General features: G+C 52.1%; 5 protein-coding genes across 5 annotated transcripts; 2 read left to right on the forward strand and 3 right to left on the reverse strand.

The window, feature by feature from the left end:
• Nucleotide 1: 1 nt before the first annotated feature.
• Nucleotides 2-2,903, reverse strand: PtrM4_104420 (uncharacterized protein; the record flags this gene model as incomplete). The annotated part of the gene is made up of 2 exons (XM_001936181.1): nt 2-2,677; nt 2,727-2,903. 2 exons carry the CDS (start codon nt 2,901-2,903, stop codon nt 2-4), a joined length of 2,853 nt encoding a protein of 950 aa, XP_001936216.1.
• Nucleotides 2,904-3,286: 383 nt separating this feature from the next.
• PtrM4_104430 (AAA multi-domain protein) lies at nt 3,287-7,084 on the forward strand (the record flags this gene model as incomplete). Its single annotated transcript, XM_066107559.1, has 4 exons — nt 3,287-3,335; nt 3,385-5,006; nt 5,175-6,401; nt 6,554-7,084. The coding sequence occupies 4 exons, from the start codon at nt 3,287-3,289 to the stop codon at nt 7,082-7,084; spliced, it is 3,429 nt and encodes a 1,142-aa protein (XP_065962008.1).
• Nucleotides 7,085-7,985: 901 nt separating this feature from the next.
• On the reverse strand, nt 7,986-9,867 carry PtrM4_104440 (UBP5, Ubiquitin C-terminal hydrolase; the record flags this gene model as incomplete). The annotated part of the gene is made up of 2 exons (XM_066107560.1): nt 7,986-8,018; nt 8,083-9,867. The coding sequence occupies 2 exons, from the start codon at nt 9,865-9,867 to the stop codon at nt 7,986-7,988; spliced, it is 1,818 nt and encodes a 605-aa protein (XP_065962009.1).
• A 555-nt stretch (nt 9,868-10,422) lies between these two features.
• On the forward strand, nt 10,423-11,058 carry PtrM4_104450 (Alb1 multi-domain protein; the record flags this gene model as incomplete). The annotated part of the gene is made up of 2 exons (XM_066107561.1): nt 10,423-10,453; nt 10,505-11,058. 2 exons carry the CDS (start codon nt 10,423-10,425, stop codon nt 11,056-11,058), a joined length of 585 nt encoding a protein of 194 aa, XP_065962010.1.
• Nucleotides 11,059-11,275: 217 nt separating this feature from the next.
• On the reverse strand, nt 11,276-13,204 carry PtrM4_104460 (DUF4211 multi-domain protein; the record flags this gene model as incomplete). The annotated part of the gene is made up of 2 exons (XM_066107562.1): nt 11,276-12,632; nt 12,801-13,204. The coding sequence occupies 2 exons, from the start codon at nt 13,202-13,204 to the stop codon at nt 11,276-11,278; spliced, it is 1,761 nt and encodes a 586-aa protein (XP_065962011.1).
• Nucleotides 13,205-14,681: the final 1,477 nt, after the last annotated feature.

Consider the following 14,681-nt stretch of genomic DNA (forward strand, 5'->3'; position numbering starts at 1 on the left):
ATTATACGACAATGCGCTCGAAGCTGTACTTCGGTACCCTCTTACTGATCAGCATACCCATTTCACGCTTGCTCCGCTGCTCCTTCTTTCCGCCTTTCCCGTTCTTCATCTTTTCTACTCCTTGTTCCGCCTTCGCACCCAGAGGCAACATAGGCAAGTCCTCCTCTCCGTTCAGCTTACCCGTAACACTAAACGGTTTGCCTTGCAGTTCCAATTGCTTATTAGAAGGCTTCTTTGGAGCTGGTACCGTAGATGCGTAGCGTAAGAACTCAGAGAGCAGACCTCGTATGAAGTGAGCTTCGAAGAAGCCACTAAGTGCGATGGATGCGTCTCTGTTTAAGGATTTGAGCATGTCCTCGCCACTTTCAGAGGCGGAGAGTGTGCTAACAGAAGCGAGCCAGGCTCCTGCGCCAATTGCGTCGAGAGTACTCGAGAGCAGAGACGCAATAATAGAGACAGCGTGGTCGTCTGGATCCTCTCCTTCACTCTCGATACCAGAAGATTCAGGATCAACAAAGCCAAGTGGTGACGACCATCCACCGTTCTTCAGCTCAAGATGCAAAAGGCGGATGAGCGACTCAAGATCTCTTCGCGGCAACACTGAACGAAGCGTGCTACTGATCATAGGAGCTGAGAAGGTATGCAACCGGATGAGAGCAGGTCGCAATGTGTGGCTTCGAGTCAGAAGGCCGTGGTCGAGCACTGATAAGGCGTGGTCAATTTCGTGCGAGGCTGCTTCGAGCTCAGTGGCAAAGTCGAGATCCATCTCATCTTCCGACGGCGCGGTACCATTGGTTAGTAGCTTCATTTCCTCCTCTTCTCTTGGTACATCATCTATGCTCTGGATTAGGAGCTTGATTGCTTGGACGACTTCACCAATCGGAAGGAATTGGCTGTGGTTGAGCACTGCCGATAGGATGTGTAGATCTGAATCATAGTCGACGAGAGCCTTGACAATGTCTCCATCTACAATCTCCGATACGGACTGGATTTGACTGTGGCTTTCGTCAAGCAGAGCTCGGCGAATAGACTCTTTGGTGAGCTGACCAGTCTGTAGAAGCCATTGGAACACGTTCGGTGGAAAAAAGCCGACTTTCAAGTGTCCTTGAGACTCCTCCTGTTCGCTGGCGTCGGGCAGATAGAAGATCTTACTTAATGCGTACAATGCATACTGACGGTACAGTTGCCGCTGGTTTCCAGGGATGGTTGTGGGTATTTTCCACCGCGGTAGATCATCCTTGGCGGGCTCATCGTCAAGCTCGTTGACAACCATGGCGTCCTCGTCTGGAAGACTTGGTCCGCCCCCATTCGTCAAGGGACCGCCATTGATCTCGTTCTCGTGTTTTTGCGCCACATCAGCAGACTCAAGCTCGATGTTCAGTTCTGAAGCAAAGTGTTCCTCGAACTTTGCAATCTTTCCTTTTTCAGCATACTTGTTCAGTTTTCCCTTCCGCTCCTGCCATTTTTGGCCCTCAAAAACCTTGGCTTCAGAGGCAACGCCCTTTCCGAGAGCATCAATGAGAAGGGTGCCTTCAGTTTTAACCCTCTTTCGGGGAGCCGCCCCTCCAAATTGCATACCGAATATCTCAGCTTCCCGAGCAGCTACTACCAGCCCAATGTCAGCGTAATAGGCCACCAAACTGCAAGGTGCGGTTTTGTGTTCATGTGTGTCTGATTGTGCGTGCTTTCTCTTCTTCGATGGGCTGGTAGATTCCGTGGACACGTCAGAACTGAAGGAGTACAAACCCTGTAAGGAATTGTACTTGACATCAAACACCTGGCATATGTTTTGCGAAGTGACGAAAACAACGTCCTGGGAGGTTCGCAGGAAGGAGTCGACGCTAGACCCCGGAAGAACGAATTCTGAGTAGAGCTTTGGAACAGTGCCTGACAGATCGTAGGAGAGCATTTGCCCCTTGGTAAGAATGTGAAGAGCGCCACTGGAAGGATGTAGGGCGATTTGTGTAGGAGAGGCTTTTCCACTCGACGATTTAACTGGGCTGGGGAGATCCCATGACAACAGTTGCTTCAGTGGTGTGAGCTGAGCTGTAGGAAGATCAGCGGATCTTGGCTGAACTTGAAGGAGCGTCAACATCCTTGCGCCACCCGAATCTCGACCGACTGCGCAAAGGACCTGGACAAGATCCAGAAGGTCCGATGAAGCGTCTGGTGTTGGGTCCAGGGTTGAAGCAATGTCTTGTCGATTTCGCAATAGCCCCCGGGTGACTGACCTGGCACTGGCCAGCGTAGTGTGTTCGATCTCAACGTCAGTCCTTCCAGGCGCAATCAAGGATTTCAAGTTTGCGACCCATCTGACGACTCCCAAGTCATCAGAAAGACATGCGACATCCCCAGTGTCAAACGTCACAATAACATCGTGTGTGTTCTCCTTTGCTGAACCACCAGGCGCGACGGGGAGAGACTCCAAGGTTACAATATGCGCCGGGCCAGAGGGCGTGTACGAAGTTTTGGTGGTCTCGGTCTGGTCGCCTGAAGTCTTCTCGTGGAAACATACAAGCTGCGGCTTTTCGGCAGGCGAAGAGCCGACCAGGGAAACATACGTGAAGCGGTGCGTCGGTGTCTTGGGAGGGCCTTTGCGATAGATGGAGTACGGTGCGGTTGTGAAAGTAGCGCTCGGCGGCAGCGCATACGAAGTTACCAGTTGGGGGTTTTGAAGCTACAAATGTTTGAGTGGCTGTTGCTTATTACAATATGAGGGTACATACACTGTAAATGGATACACCCTCTCCATCGATGCCGACTGCAATCTCGGTGCGCTTCCTCTTCTTTGCGCCGCTGGCACTGCACACTCCAGCAGCATGCACGCGTCCGTTGGTAGAACTGATAGGCTTGGACAGCGACGCCAATGTGAAGGGGGCGCCAATTGGCTGATCGAACGACATGATGTTTGCCAGACCGTTGTATGAAATAATCCGAGTCTGCGTGAGCCGTAAAGTGAGGCGCGTGCTTTACATAGATTTGAGAAGCCGGGCCTGTCAAGAAAAAAGTTGGAGCTCCGGCAGAAAGCGGGCGGTGCGAAATCTTGGCGGCGGCGGAAGTGTGGCTTTAGTGGCGTCCCTAGCGCGTCACGTCGCGTGTACCGGAGCCCTGGAGGTGTCTTTAGGCCGTCTTTCACAACGACAAACACGAACCCTCACTTTCCGGTTCCTATGCAGCGCACTTTTTCTGTTTTTTATAATCCCACCTCTGTCAATCTATTTATATATCTTCAATGCGCTGGTAGCTTTTGAATCTGTAAATGGCCCTCACAGCGGTGCAATCTGCAATGAATCTAGAGAGCAAGACCGTACATCCATTCTTTTCCAAGTCCTCGAGTATGTGACCATGATGATATAGAGAAGTTTCCACTTACCTTTCCTGAAGGCACCCACGCCCCCGAATCAGTGGACCCCACAACCGAGCCCAAAAATGACGATGCACACGAGAACACCGAAACCACCGAAACCACCGAAACAAACCCCAAGGCTGGCCCAGGTCGCAAGAAACGGCCAAGGAAAACGGATGGGGTAAAGGACAAGAACTCCGGTTCTCACATGAGGAACCAGGCATCTCTAGACAGATTCACTCGCCCACCAACACAGGGGGCCGAGGGAAACACCATGCACAGCACCGATACCTCTGCGGAAGCCTCTTTAGACGTGGACCCCAACCACGATCGGAGGAAAAGACAAAAGACCGCCTCTCCAGACCCTTTACTGGAACCGCCGCCCTCAGCGCAACCGCAACCAGATTCTCTAGATTGGCATCAGCAGTTACAGGTACAAGCAGAGGGACCGATGGGCTTGCAAGGAACAACTGCACCGCTAAAACATACTGATTTGACAATGGTGGGCATCGTGGAGGAACCGACACATAAGCTAGAAGAAGAGTCAGGTCTGCCTCTTGCGCCTAGCACTCCACCATCCACGGCACTCCCAGGGACTGAGACCAGTCTATCGGAACCCGTCTTGGACGACCCCAAGAAAGTGATTCCAAAGAAACAAATCAAGATCAGCAAGAGCGGCAAACTTCTCTCCAGTCCACCGAAGCCAGCAATGGAGCCTGAAGCATCACTGAAAAAGCGACGAGGCCGCAAACCTACGAAAGCCAAGATCCTTCCTACTGTGACAGTCATTAGTTACGGCACAGATGCGACGAGTCGAGCAACAATCGGTCAAAAGATTGAAGATATTATGAATGCGCAGAAGACATCGAAAACACGCACAGCGACACAGAACAAGGCTCCACCGAAGCCCACTGCGCCCACGAAGAACACTCATCCCTTCTTTCGCGGCAAAGCCCAGAAAGATGCACCCCCAGCTAAAGTGACTGCCGAACTACCTCCACCAAACCCAAGGAAAAGCGCTTGTACTCCCGGGAAGCTACGTGCTGAAGCGCTCAGAGATCGATCGCCTGAGCCTGTGCACGCATTCAATAGCGGACTACGGACCAATAAAGACGGGAAACAATCCGGGTTGAACGAAGCTGTGTGGCCTACTGGGGAGAATGCACATGTTCGTAACATGGACACAACCAACCGGGAGCCACTTCTGGATAACTCAGCTTGCGTACAGCTAGCATTAAGGCCGAGGAAGCTAAAAAATGCCGTCGTAACCGTTCCAAACCGCGAAGATCTAGTCGCCAGACTTGTGCATGATCTACTCAGCCATCGAATTAGTCCGGATGATCAGTCTACATCACAGCCAGGGCACACCGAAGGCGCCCGGCTACCAACTCGACTACTTACTACAGGTGTAGAGATACAACGCAGAATACGTGAGCAACTGTTGGCCAAAGTGTCTACGTCAGGAATACGGGCGCCTCATCCCGCCATCAAAGACCTTTTTGATGAGATAGAACACACTCTTACGCCTTTCGATGAAGGAAGATGTGAGGTTCTGCCTTGGACTCAGAAGTACGCCCCAAAAACTGCATCGCATGTACTACAGACCGGTAAAGACGCCATAGTCCTGAAAGACTGGTTGCAAAGCCTGACGGTTCTCGCTGTGAGTGGCACACTGAAAGCAACCACCATGCTAGATGCAAAACAGCCACCCAAGAAGAAACGAAAGAAGGCTCTAGACAGTTTCATCGTGGACGATGATGAAGAGGACGAGGACGAGGACGAGGACATGATAATGATACCCGGTCCAGAAGGAACAAGTCTTATACAGCCAGGATCTTACAAGCTGCCACAATGGTCACGGAACAAGAACGTTGTGCTCATTAGTGGACCGCACGGAAGTGGTAAGAGCGCAACAGTGCATGCGGTAGCCAAAGAACTGGGGTTCGAAGTGTTCGAAATAAACGCTGGTATGCGTCGCTCAGGCAAAGACATACAGGACAAGGTTGGCGACATGACTGCAAACCACTTGGTGAATCATAAACGCCGTGCAGCATCTATACAAGAGTCTATGCAAGTCGACGAGGATACAGACGACGATCGCATGGACATGGCCTTAGAGAAGGACATCAGTAGCGGACGACAAGGAACGATGACGTCCTTCTTCCAAGCAAAACCCGGAGCAGCGACTGCCAAACCAAAACCCAAAGTACGAGTTCCAGAGGTCAAGAAGACAACAGCCCCTGCAGCCCAATCTACACTTCCTCTAGTGCAAGGATCGCGTAACTCGCAGAAGCAGTCGCTGATCCTCGTTGAAGAGGCCGACATACTCTTTGATGAAGACCAGCAGTTTTGGGCTCAAATCATCAAGATTGCCTCGCTATCCAAACGCCCCATTGTCATCACTTGCAACGACGAACGGCAAATTCCGATGCATGATCTGCCGCTCGCAGCTATTCTTCGACTTCAACCAGCTCCCATGGATGTCGCGACTGACTATCTACTTATTCTTGCGGGCAAGGAAGGCCATATTCTTGAGCGGCAGGCTGTCAGAGATTTGTACGAGTCGAAAGATCATGATCTTCGAGCTAGTATCATGGAACTAGATCTTTGGTGTCAAATGTCGGTGGGCGATAGAAAGGGTGGCTTGGAATGGATGTACCAGCGTTGGCCAGCCGGCAAGGACATGGATGAGCATGGTCGGACACTGAGAGTCGCCAGCGAAGGCACCTACAAATCTGGCATGGGTTGGCTTTCTCACGACGTATTCCAGACGCGATCCAACGCCGCATTTGACAAACAAGAAGAGCTCTTGCAGGAAATCTGGGCCGAGTGGGGAATCAGTCCATCCGCTTGGACAGCATCACTGAGGAACGAGCAACATCCACGTCCAACACACAACTCCGAACCGTCTTCTAGCATCGAACAGCTCAAGCGCCTAGACGCATACGCAGACTCCCTCAGTGCGGCAGATATATTCTGTCGAGTCGACCTCCCAAACTACGAAACCGACCACGACCAACCCATCGACGCAACCCAACCCCCCCATCCCCGAAAAGTCGCGCCTAAGCTACAACCTCGCCGCGCCACTCCTACAAGTCGACCCCAGCGCTGACTATCTAAACCTCGACACCGCAATCTCCATTCAAACACACCTCCTCATCAACCGCACATACCCCGAACTATCAACCTCACAAACACCCCTCACAGAAGACGCTTCCGCCGCTTCCATCCTCCTCGCTCGCCACACCCAACGTACCTCGATCCCCCCTGACCCGCCCTGTCTTCGCCTCCGCCCTCGACTGTCTCGCCGCTCCACCAGATCAACTCCTCGCCGAACGTACGTCTTTCACGCTCACGCCCTCGTCTTTCGACCGGACATTCAGCATCATTACGCTCGACCTCGCACCCTACGTCCGCAGCATAGTCGCCCACGAACAAATGCTCGAGGACCAACGTCTTCGCTTGGGTACTCTGCTCACCGCGGGTGGCAACGGGAAAAGGGCGAGGACTACGAGGGCGAGTCGCGTGGCGCTTGAAGGGGGTGTGAGGGAGACGAAGAGGAGGGATAGATGGTTTGAGGCTGGAGTGGATTTTGAGGCGGTTATGAGGACTGCGGGGGAATGTTGGGCGGGCATGGGTTGGAGGGGTGAGGGTGGGGATGAGGAAGGGACGGCGAGTGCGGCTGGGACAATGGTGGATGGGGATGTGGAGATGGAGACATCATCTTCTCAAGAGTAGGTAGTTTTGGCGGTTGTGTATTGTAAATAGTTGGAAGAGTATGTTGGGGTATTTATTGGCATTGCGTATGAGATGGGATCATGAAGTAGCATTATTATTAGCATAGAAATCAAGCAAATCCATACACATCACATCACATACATCAAGTTTCAACACAGATAGTTATACCAAAAAAGAGTATTCATACCTCATTACCTCTCAAACCCTGTCTATGCCAATATAGCACGTAACAACAGGCGTCCGGGTACAACAGATAAAAATTACCAACCAAGCCAATTAAAAACAATGCCACCCCCCCCCCCCCAAGAAACGCCAACCTGACCCTGTCGGGCAAACAGGTACACAAAACGCCAATTTTTAATTCATCAAACCAACCCAAATCCAGCCCAGTCTCATCAGAATCGCAGTCTTGGCCTCTCCAATCCCAACTCCATCATACTCCTGACAAGCACGTCGCGTTCACAAACTAGCCTCACCCTCTTAGCCCCACGAGCAAACTATGTCGCAGACACAAGTGGCAGACCACGGCGGTTATTGCTATTGCCCTGTTTGCGGCTTTTCTTGTTGCCGGCCGTACGCATCATGTTTGGCGAGACGGTTGGTGCTGTAGCGACGATTGGTTCGGGGAGGAGGGGAGCGGCCTCTTTGTCCGTTTCGATTTCAGACTCGTTGTCTGAGGTGAGGAGGGTGGAGGGTGCGGTTGTGGAATCTGCGTCGGAGCTGGCTTCCGTCTCTGGTTCGGGGGTTGTTTCGAGGGAGGTAGAGGTGGAGGGGGATGTGGGGGTTGGGGTGTCGACGAGTGGTGGTGATGATGGATGCATGGGCTCTGCGGCTTCGGGCTGCTGGGTTGCAAGGAGTTCGAGATCGGGTTTGGGGAGCTCTGGGGTAGGTTCCGAGGGGCTCAGGTCGAGCAGATCATCGGCTTCATCTTCTTCTGGTAGAGCAATGGTAATGGCTTCATCATCCGCGGATGTTGGAGTGGACGGCGCAACGCCAACTGCTGGCAGCGAGGCATCTTGGGCTGTCGAAGCAGACACGGCTGCAGTCTGGTCCGTGGAAGAAGTTGAATCATCGATACGCTCATAGAAGAGCATAAAGACGTTACCCTGATGCGCTTCCTGCTCCGAGACGGCGTAGACGCTGTCATCACTGAATCGCCACCACTGCTCCGACTGCGGCTCAGTGACCGCTTGCTGTGACTCATTTTCCTGAGCATCTTCAACATTCTCATCTTCCTCTGCTGCAGCTTCAGTATCCTCTTGAACCTCGGTCTTGGGCGCAGGCTTCGGGTGCGAACGATAACAGACATAGTGACCGTTGCCATGCGAGCCGTAATGCGTGACGGCAGCGCGCAACTGGTACTGGAATGGCGAATCTGACATTGGTTCCCCCTTGGCTAGCATAGATTCCTTGGGATCCCGTGGCCACTCTTCCTCTGACGCAGCGGCCTGTTCCGAGTCCTTTGGCACGCCACCCAAGCACCAGTTCCCCAGGTCTAGTACAGTCGGGTATGTAACACCAGCAGTATTCTTGTATGGCATCCCAGTGTACTCGTTGAAACTGCTGCGGTTGACGTGGAGTACCAATGATTGCGGAGCACGTGCTACAACCGCCTGCTTGGACTTTGTGCTCTGTACCCAGTTCTTCTTGGGCACATTGAGCGTCTTAAGAAGTGTCTTATCCTCAAAATCCTCCTTTTCCAGTGCTTCTTGTACAGCGTCCAGACGTGCTTTCAGTGGCGATTCGGGCTTGGCAGTAACAAGAGGAGTCAGCGTCTTCTGCAGCTTAAGCAGCGTGCACTTTGCGCATTCCACACCATCAATAAACTCCAGTGTAGTGTACTCGTCAAGACAATCCCTAATGTCGTAGCCGTTGTTCTTGCCAAGCGATACGGTGATGCAGTTGAACGGGATGAGCGTAAGGCCTTCTGAGTAGCCACAAGATGTGCAGCCGACGCGCTGGGCTAGGCGGCCCTCGAGTGGGTTCGATGGGATGTGTTCGGGTGACGCCTCGTCTTTTGCTCCGGCTTTCTCGTCCCCGACTGGATCTGGTGAGTTACTAAGGCTCTTCGTAACTTCAAGCCAGGAGACAGAGGATCGCCGCTTACTACTGGCAGTCTTCTTAATCTCCTCATCCAGCGCATCCAAAATTTTGCTAAAATACTCCTGCGCGTCCTGTTGTTCAAAAGTGCTCATCGACTTTAGTTTTCCGCGAATCCAGAAATGCTGGCCCTTGTTCTCTGGGTTGTTGAGCTTGGTGATGATTTCGAAGAGTGCACCGTTTGTGCTTTCGGGTGTGAGCGAGGGATTTTCGGACATGATCTTGGCGAGATGGTCGCGTAATGAAGGAAGGGAGGCAAGGCCCTGGATGACACTATTCTGGTAGCAAGAATTGCTGATATTGCCCAAGCCAGGAGGCACTTCGCTGGGGCCTATGGAGAGGGCGTTCGCGACACCGCGTACTCCTTTCTGTATCAGGCCCCCCGGGCTCAGCGCGAAGAGGCTTCCCAGCATGCCTCCATGCTGCATTGTCTCGTCATCGGTCGACTCGGAAGACGTCGAACCGAACGACGAGCCACGCAGGCGTAACACGTCGGTAGCCATTTGTAGGAAGCGGTATACCCAAAGCGAGACTGGATAACCTAAAAAATCAAATGTCTTGAAAAGGGCGTATAACGCTATGATAGCACCTAGGATGACAGTGGTGATGGTAGTATGCGAATCGGTGGTGGAATTCCAGTGTTGTTGGTATGCTTCGAACTCTGGGAACTGATTGTAGTTCATTGCTGAGCGGGTAGAAATAGGCTGAAACGCTAGGGCAGACAGTGTGCCGTGGAAAAAAGCGCGGCGTTGTGTGGGTATAGCGGTAGCGATGGGGTGGTGAACTGTGGATTTAAAGGTGGAGGCGCAAAATGTCGAGTCCTTTCACCCTTCGGGCCAGCGCAGAGACGGTGTCGAACAGAGCAAACGCGGTGGTGTGTTTGTCTGCGACATGGGAAGGATAGGGCGCGACAGTCGGGCGAGATGAGCGACGGCGGGAGTGGCGGCGTTATGGCGTGAATATACAGGGCAAGGGCTTGTGCTTGCCCGTGATGTGAAGGGTTATCGGTCGGGGAAGGCGCGGGAAGGTGCTAGCGGCTCAAGTGGATCTTGCTGAGCGAGCTAGTGGGGAACTTTTAGAAATGTTGGTTGATTTCACAAGTCTGATCTCAGTTCAATTCACACTTTCTTTGCAGATTGAAAAAAGATATTCGCATTGTCGCTAGTCTTCGTTTTGTGCTTTTACAAAAAGCACCGGCATTCTCGAATTCAGAGCGCGAATAGCAATCTCAACACACAATGGCGAAGACAGCAAAAGTCAAGAAGCGCCGTACGTCCTACATACTCAAACACCTATCGCCCATTCCTAACATCCTCCCAGAAGTAACAGTACACTCCCGCGCCGCCCGCCGCGCTGCCTCTCCTTCCCTCAACCTCGACAAATCCGCCCAAAAGCCCGCCCACACAACCCGTGACTCGGCCTCACCGTCCCGCCCCTCAAAAGTAAACCCACACGCCCTCGCCGCAAAAGATGCCGGCATACAAAAAAAGCAGCGCAAGAGCGGCAACATGACGCGCGCGCAACGGCTACGGTACCAAAAGGGCCTTGAGCGCGCAGAGGACAACATGGAGAAGCTAGAGAAGAAGCGCATGAAGAGTTTGGGTAAGGAGAAGAAGATCAAGGAAAGGGCCAAGGGCTGGGAGGATGTTAATGGCGAGGGCTTGAAGAAGAGTAAGAAGGGGCATGCGGTTGAAGAGGTTGAGGTCGAGGAGATGACGGGGGATGGGGGCTGGGTTAGTGATGAGGAGATGGATGAAGTGTTGGGAGATGCTGGTGCGACAGATGGCGAGGTGAAGGTAGAAGGCAAAAAGGTTGATACCGCCGTACCGGAGACTGTTTCGGCGCCGGCGGTGGAAGTGGAAGAGATGTTGTGAGCAGGCAGGACCGAGAGAGTTGGAGAATACGAAAGAAACAGCATGATACCCAGACTCACGAATACATGTGTTGCACTTGTGTCAATTGCCTCCAGATTGATTCATGCACATCTCCGCGCCATGTGCCTTGTTTATACTATACAAAGACCATCCCAGGCCAACAATTAGAAAGGTCTCGTCCAAAGCAAACCTCACACAGCTTTCCTGCGTCACCTCCCTACCGACCCCTCCCCCAACCATTTCGATAATCATTATCCGTCTCCAGCGCCGCCTGCAACTGATTCTTATAACTGTTATACAGAGACCGAATCTGGCCCGTCTCCTCCATGTAATCCACAACCTTCCTCGCCTTCTTCTCCCTCTTCCGATCACTCCACCCATCCCGCTTGACCAGCTTCTCTGCCGTAAGATGGCCCTCTGCTTTGAGGTAATCCTTGACCCACTGGTAGAGATGGTACTTCCAGTGATACAGCGTATGTGCCACCTGCGCGTTAGCCTTGCACGTAGAGCCGAGCGGGAAACGATATGTCTCTGGCGGTATACGTTCTTTCGCGAAATTATACGCTTGCTTTTCGCCGTTGAGACCGGTTTCAGAGTCGGAGGATAGGCCAGAAGAGGAGTCGCTTTCAGAATCCGTGTCTGAGGCGACGGGCTCGAGCGTCTCTGGGTTGTAGGGCTGACCGGTGAGCATAAGCTCGAAGCTTGCAGTGTGGTTGGTGCGGTTGCAGGCATCGCAGTGAGGGGATATTATTGCTTTTTCAGCGGGGCTGAGGTCGTGGAGGAGAAAGTCTGGGCGGGCGCGTAGGGCGCGGGTGAAGTCTACGGTCCAGGCTGAGGAGGTGTATTTCGAACCTGCTAGGCCTTTGACTTCGTCATCGAGTTTGCGGAACGTTAATGTGTAGACGTGTTTTGTTGCGTCGAAGCCTGGGTGGAGCTTCTTCATTACCATCCATTCGACGGCGTTTCTGAAGAGGTCCTTTGTCTTTGCGCGTGATAGGCTGAAGGCGAGGCGCATTTCGTCGAGATCTTCGTTTGCAGCGGGCTCCCCAAGGGTGTTGTCGACTTCGTCGTCGATGAATTGCTCGTCGTCTTGATCCTCTAGGAACATGTCAAGTGCGTTTGCGTCCCGATCTGGCTCTTGTACATCATCGTCGTCCTCGTCTTGCTCCAAGATTTCCAAATCACTACCTGGTTCTTCCTTGATGATCTCAAGTTCGGACTCTGAATCGGTTTCCACAACCACTGCTCGGCGGCGACCAGGCGTTGCGGATGACGATACCTCACTAGTGCCAGCTCGTCGCCTCTTTAAAGCCTCAAGAGCTTCCTGACGTTTGTTTTTTGGTTTGTCGTGTACACTCCTCAGTCTACCGCGGTCTGGTAATGGAGAAGATCGTAGGAATGCAAGATCTTCTCTTAGTTCAACTAATTCTGGATCATCCTCACCCTCGCCAAAATCACCCGTATCTTCCTCATCCAAAGGAGAGACTTTCTTGCTTCTGCGTCTGGTAGGTTGCAGGCTGTTATCTCTGTCATCCTCATCCTCATCCTCAGATGGAGATCTTCGCCTCTTGAGTCTGCGTCGAGTACTTCGAGGTGGACTTTGTTCTTCTTCATATTCTTCCTCAGGAGATGGAGATCGTGGCCGGAGGATCTTCCGTTTTGAGTTTCGGGTTGGTGTAAGTAGCTCATCCTCATCATCCTCAGTGTCATCATCACTCTCTTCCTCGGTCTCATTCTCAGACGAAGACGAAGGTAAAGAAGAGGACTCATCGGGTGTAGGAGCTTTCATAGATCTCCGCCGAGACTTCCGAGATGCAGGCTGAATCCCAGTTTCTTCTGGTGTAGTCTCCCTCATCTTGCGCCGCTTACTGTCCCTCTTCTTCCTCGGCTCATCGTCCTCGCTGTCTGTTCCGATCTCCACAATTCGTCGGTGTTTATTCCGTGGTATAACCTTGACTGTCGGCTCCGCGTACTCGTCCTCAGATTCATCGGGCGGTGTCTCGCGACGTCTCTTTCGTGATTGCCGCACCACATTCACTTTGGTCACCTTTACCTCCTCTTCTGAGCTCTTGGAGACAGCCGATTCGTTGTCTGAACCATCAAACATGCCGCGCGCTGTACTTCCGGTAGGCTTGCCCATGCGCATACCTTTGTCCGTCTCGGCGGCCAATTCGTCTTCACTAGATGTCTCTGGGTTCTTCTTCTTCTTCTTCTTCGCCTCCTTGTTCGGTGTCAGCCTATTTGATCTCGACGACGTGGAGTCTGGCTTTGACGGCGTGTTTGCCTTCGTTGTGGCGGTCGAAGATCTCGTCGCAGGTGATGATTGCGTGGCTCGGGAGAAGTCGATTTTCGTCTGTCGTTTGCGGTCGCGCGCTTTCTTGGACCCCATTGCTGCCGTCGCCGTTGTGCAGGCTGCCTCACCAAGGAAATCTCACTTTCTCACCCGCAAGTTTTGCTATGCGCGCCTCTGTCGCGTCGAGCATGCGCGTTGCGAAAACGCTGCTGGTCGTCCTGGGGAATATCGCAAGAGTAGACAAGATATGTGTGATTACCTAGGTTAATCCAAAGTGGGTAGTGATGGTCCAAAATGGTGTCTTGCTTGACGCGGCCCTGTGCTACGCTGACGGCGGCGGCGGGGTGCAGGCAGAGAGATTGCAAGGATTTGGCGATTACAACGAGGCGCGAGAGCACGTGTGCTAGCGTCATCGTACATTCACCGTTCACAAAGTGGCTATGTTGGAACATGAACAAGGTGGAATGTGTATACTATCTGCAACGTCTTTTACAACGCTGTTCATACTATCGCACGTCCCTACCGTCATATCGGTACTTAAGGATTTGTTCTGAATAATCGACATGTAGGTATAGACACAAGTCTCCAAAGCAGTTGGGTTGTACTCAGAGTATGTCTGTTGCAGCAGAAATCTGACTTGGTGACTCTGTCTCAAGGTTCTTACATAAGGTAAATTGTGTAATTTTTATTATTCTCTTGACACGCATTTCCATCAACTTTGCTCAACACATACAAATTCGTAAGTACTGTTTATGCCCGTACCCAACAACACAGTGGTATTTTGATTGCTTGTAATAGTCCGAACCCCCTTTATATACTACAAAGTTACAATTAGAACTGTCGTCGCCATATCTGAGAATCATCGCACGTGCGTATTAAATGTCTACATTACTCCGAATTTATTTTTTATGTTGAGAATATCTGGGTTCAGTCCAGGTAGAAGGTGCTTGGGGGTCACATGATGTGCTGGTGTGGCAGGCACTGCCCGGTGGGCAATGGCATCCACCACAACAGCCTGAGAGGAGGAGACATAACACCATAGTCAATACAATACGTTGTAGCCACCCCGCCTTGTCCCTCCTCCCACTCGGTTATCCATAGTAGTCATACTACTAGAGGGACCTTGTTCCAATATTTTATTCTATTTCCACAACTGGATACCTCACAAGATTCAACGGAAGAAACATTCAAGAGATGTATCGCGTTGGTGCGCGACTCTACCTCTATCGTTACGTCATAATATATGGATCAGTGTATGTGTTGGGAATCGAACCTACGGTAGATAAGGCAGCTGGTTGCTGCATGCACGAGCTTGGATTACACGGCTGAC

This window comes from Pyrenophora tritici-repentis, chromosome 5 (assembly GCF_003171515.1).
Source record: "Pyrenophora tritici-repentis strain M4 chromosome 5, whole genome shotgun sequence".
In the NCBI taxonomy this organism is placed as follows: Eukaryota; Fungi; Ascomycota; class Dothideomycetes; order Pleosporales; family Pleosporaceae; genus Pyrenophora; species Pyrenophora tritici-repentis.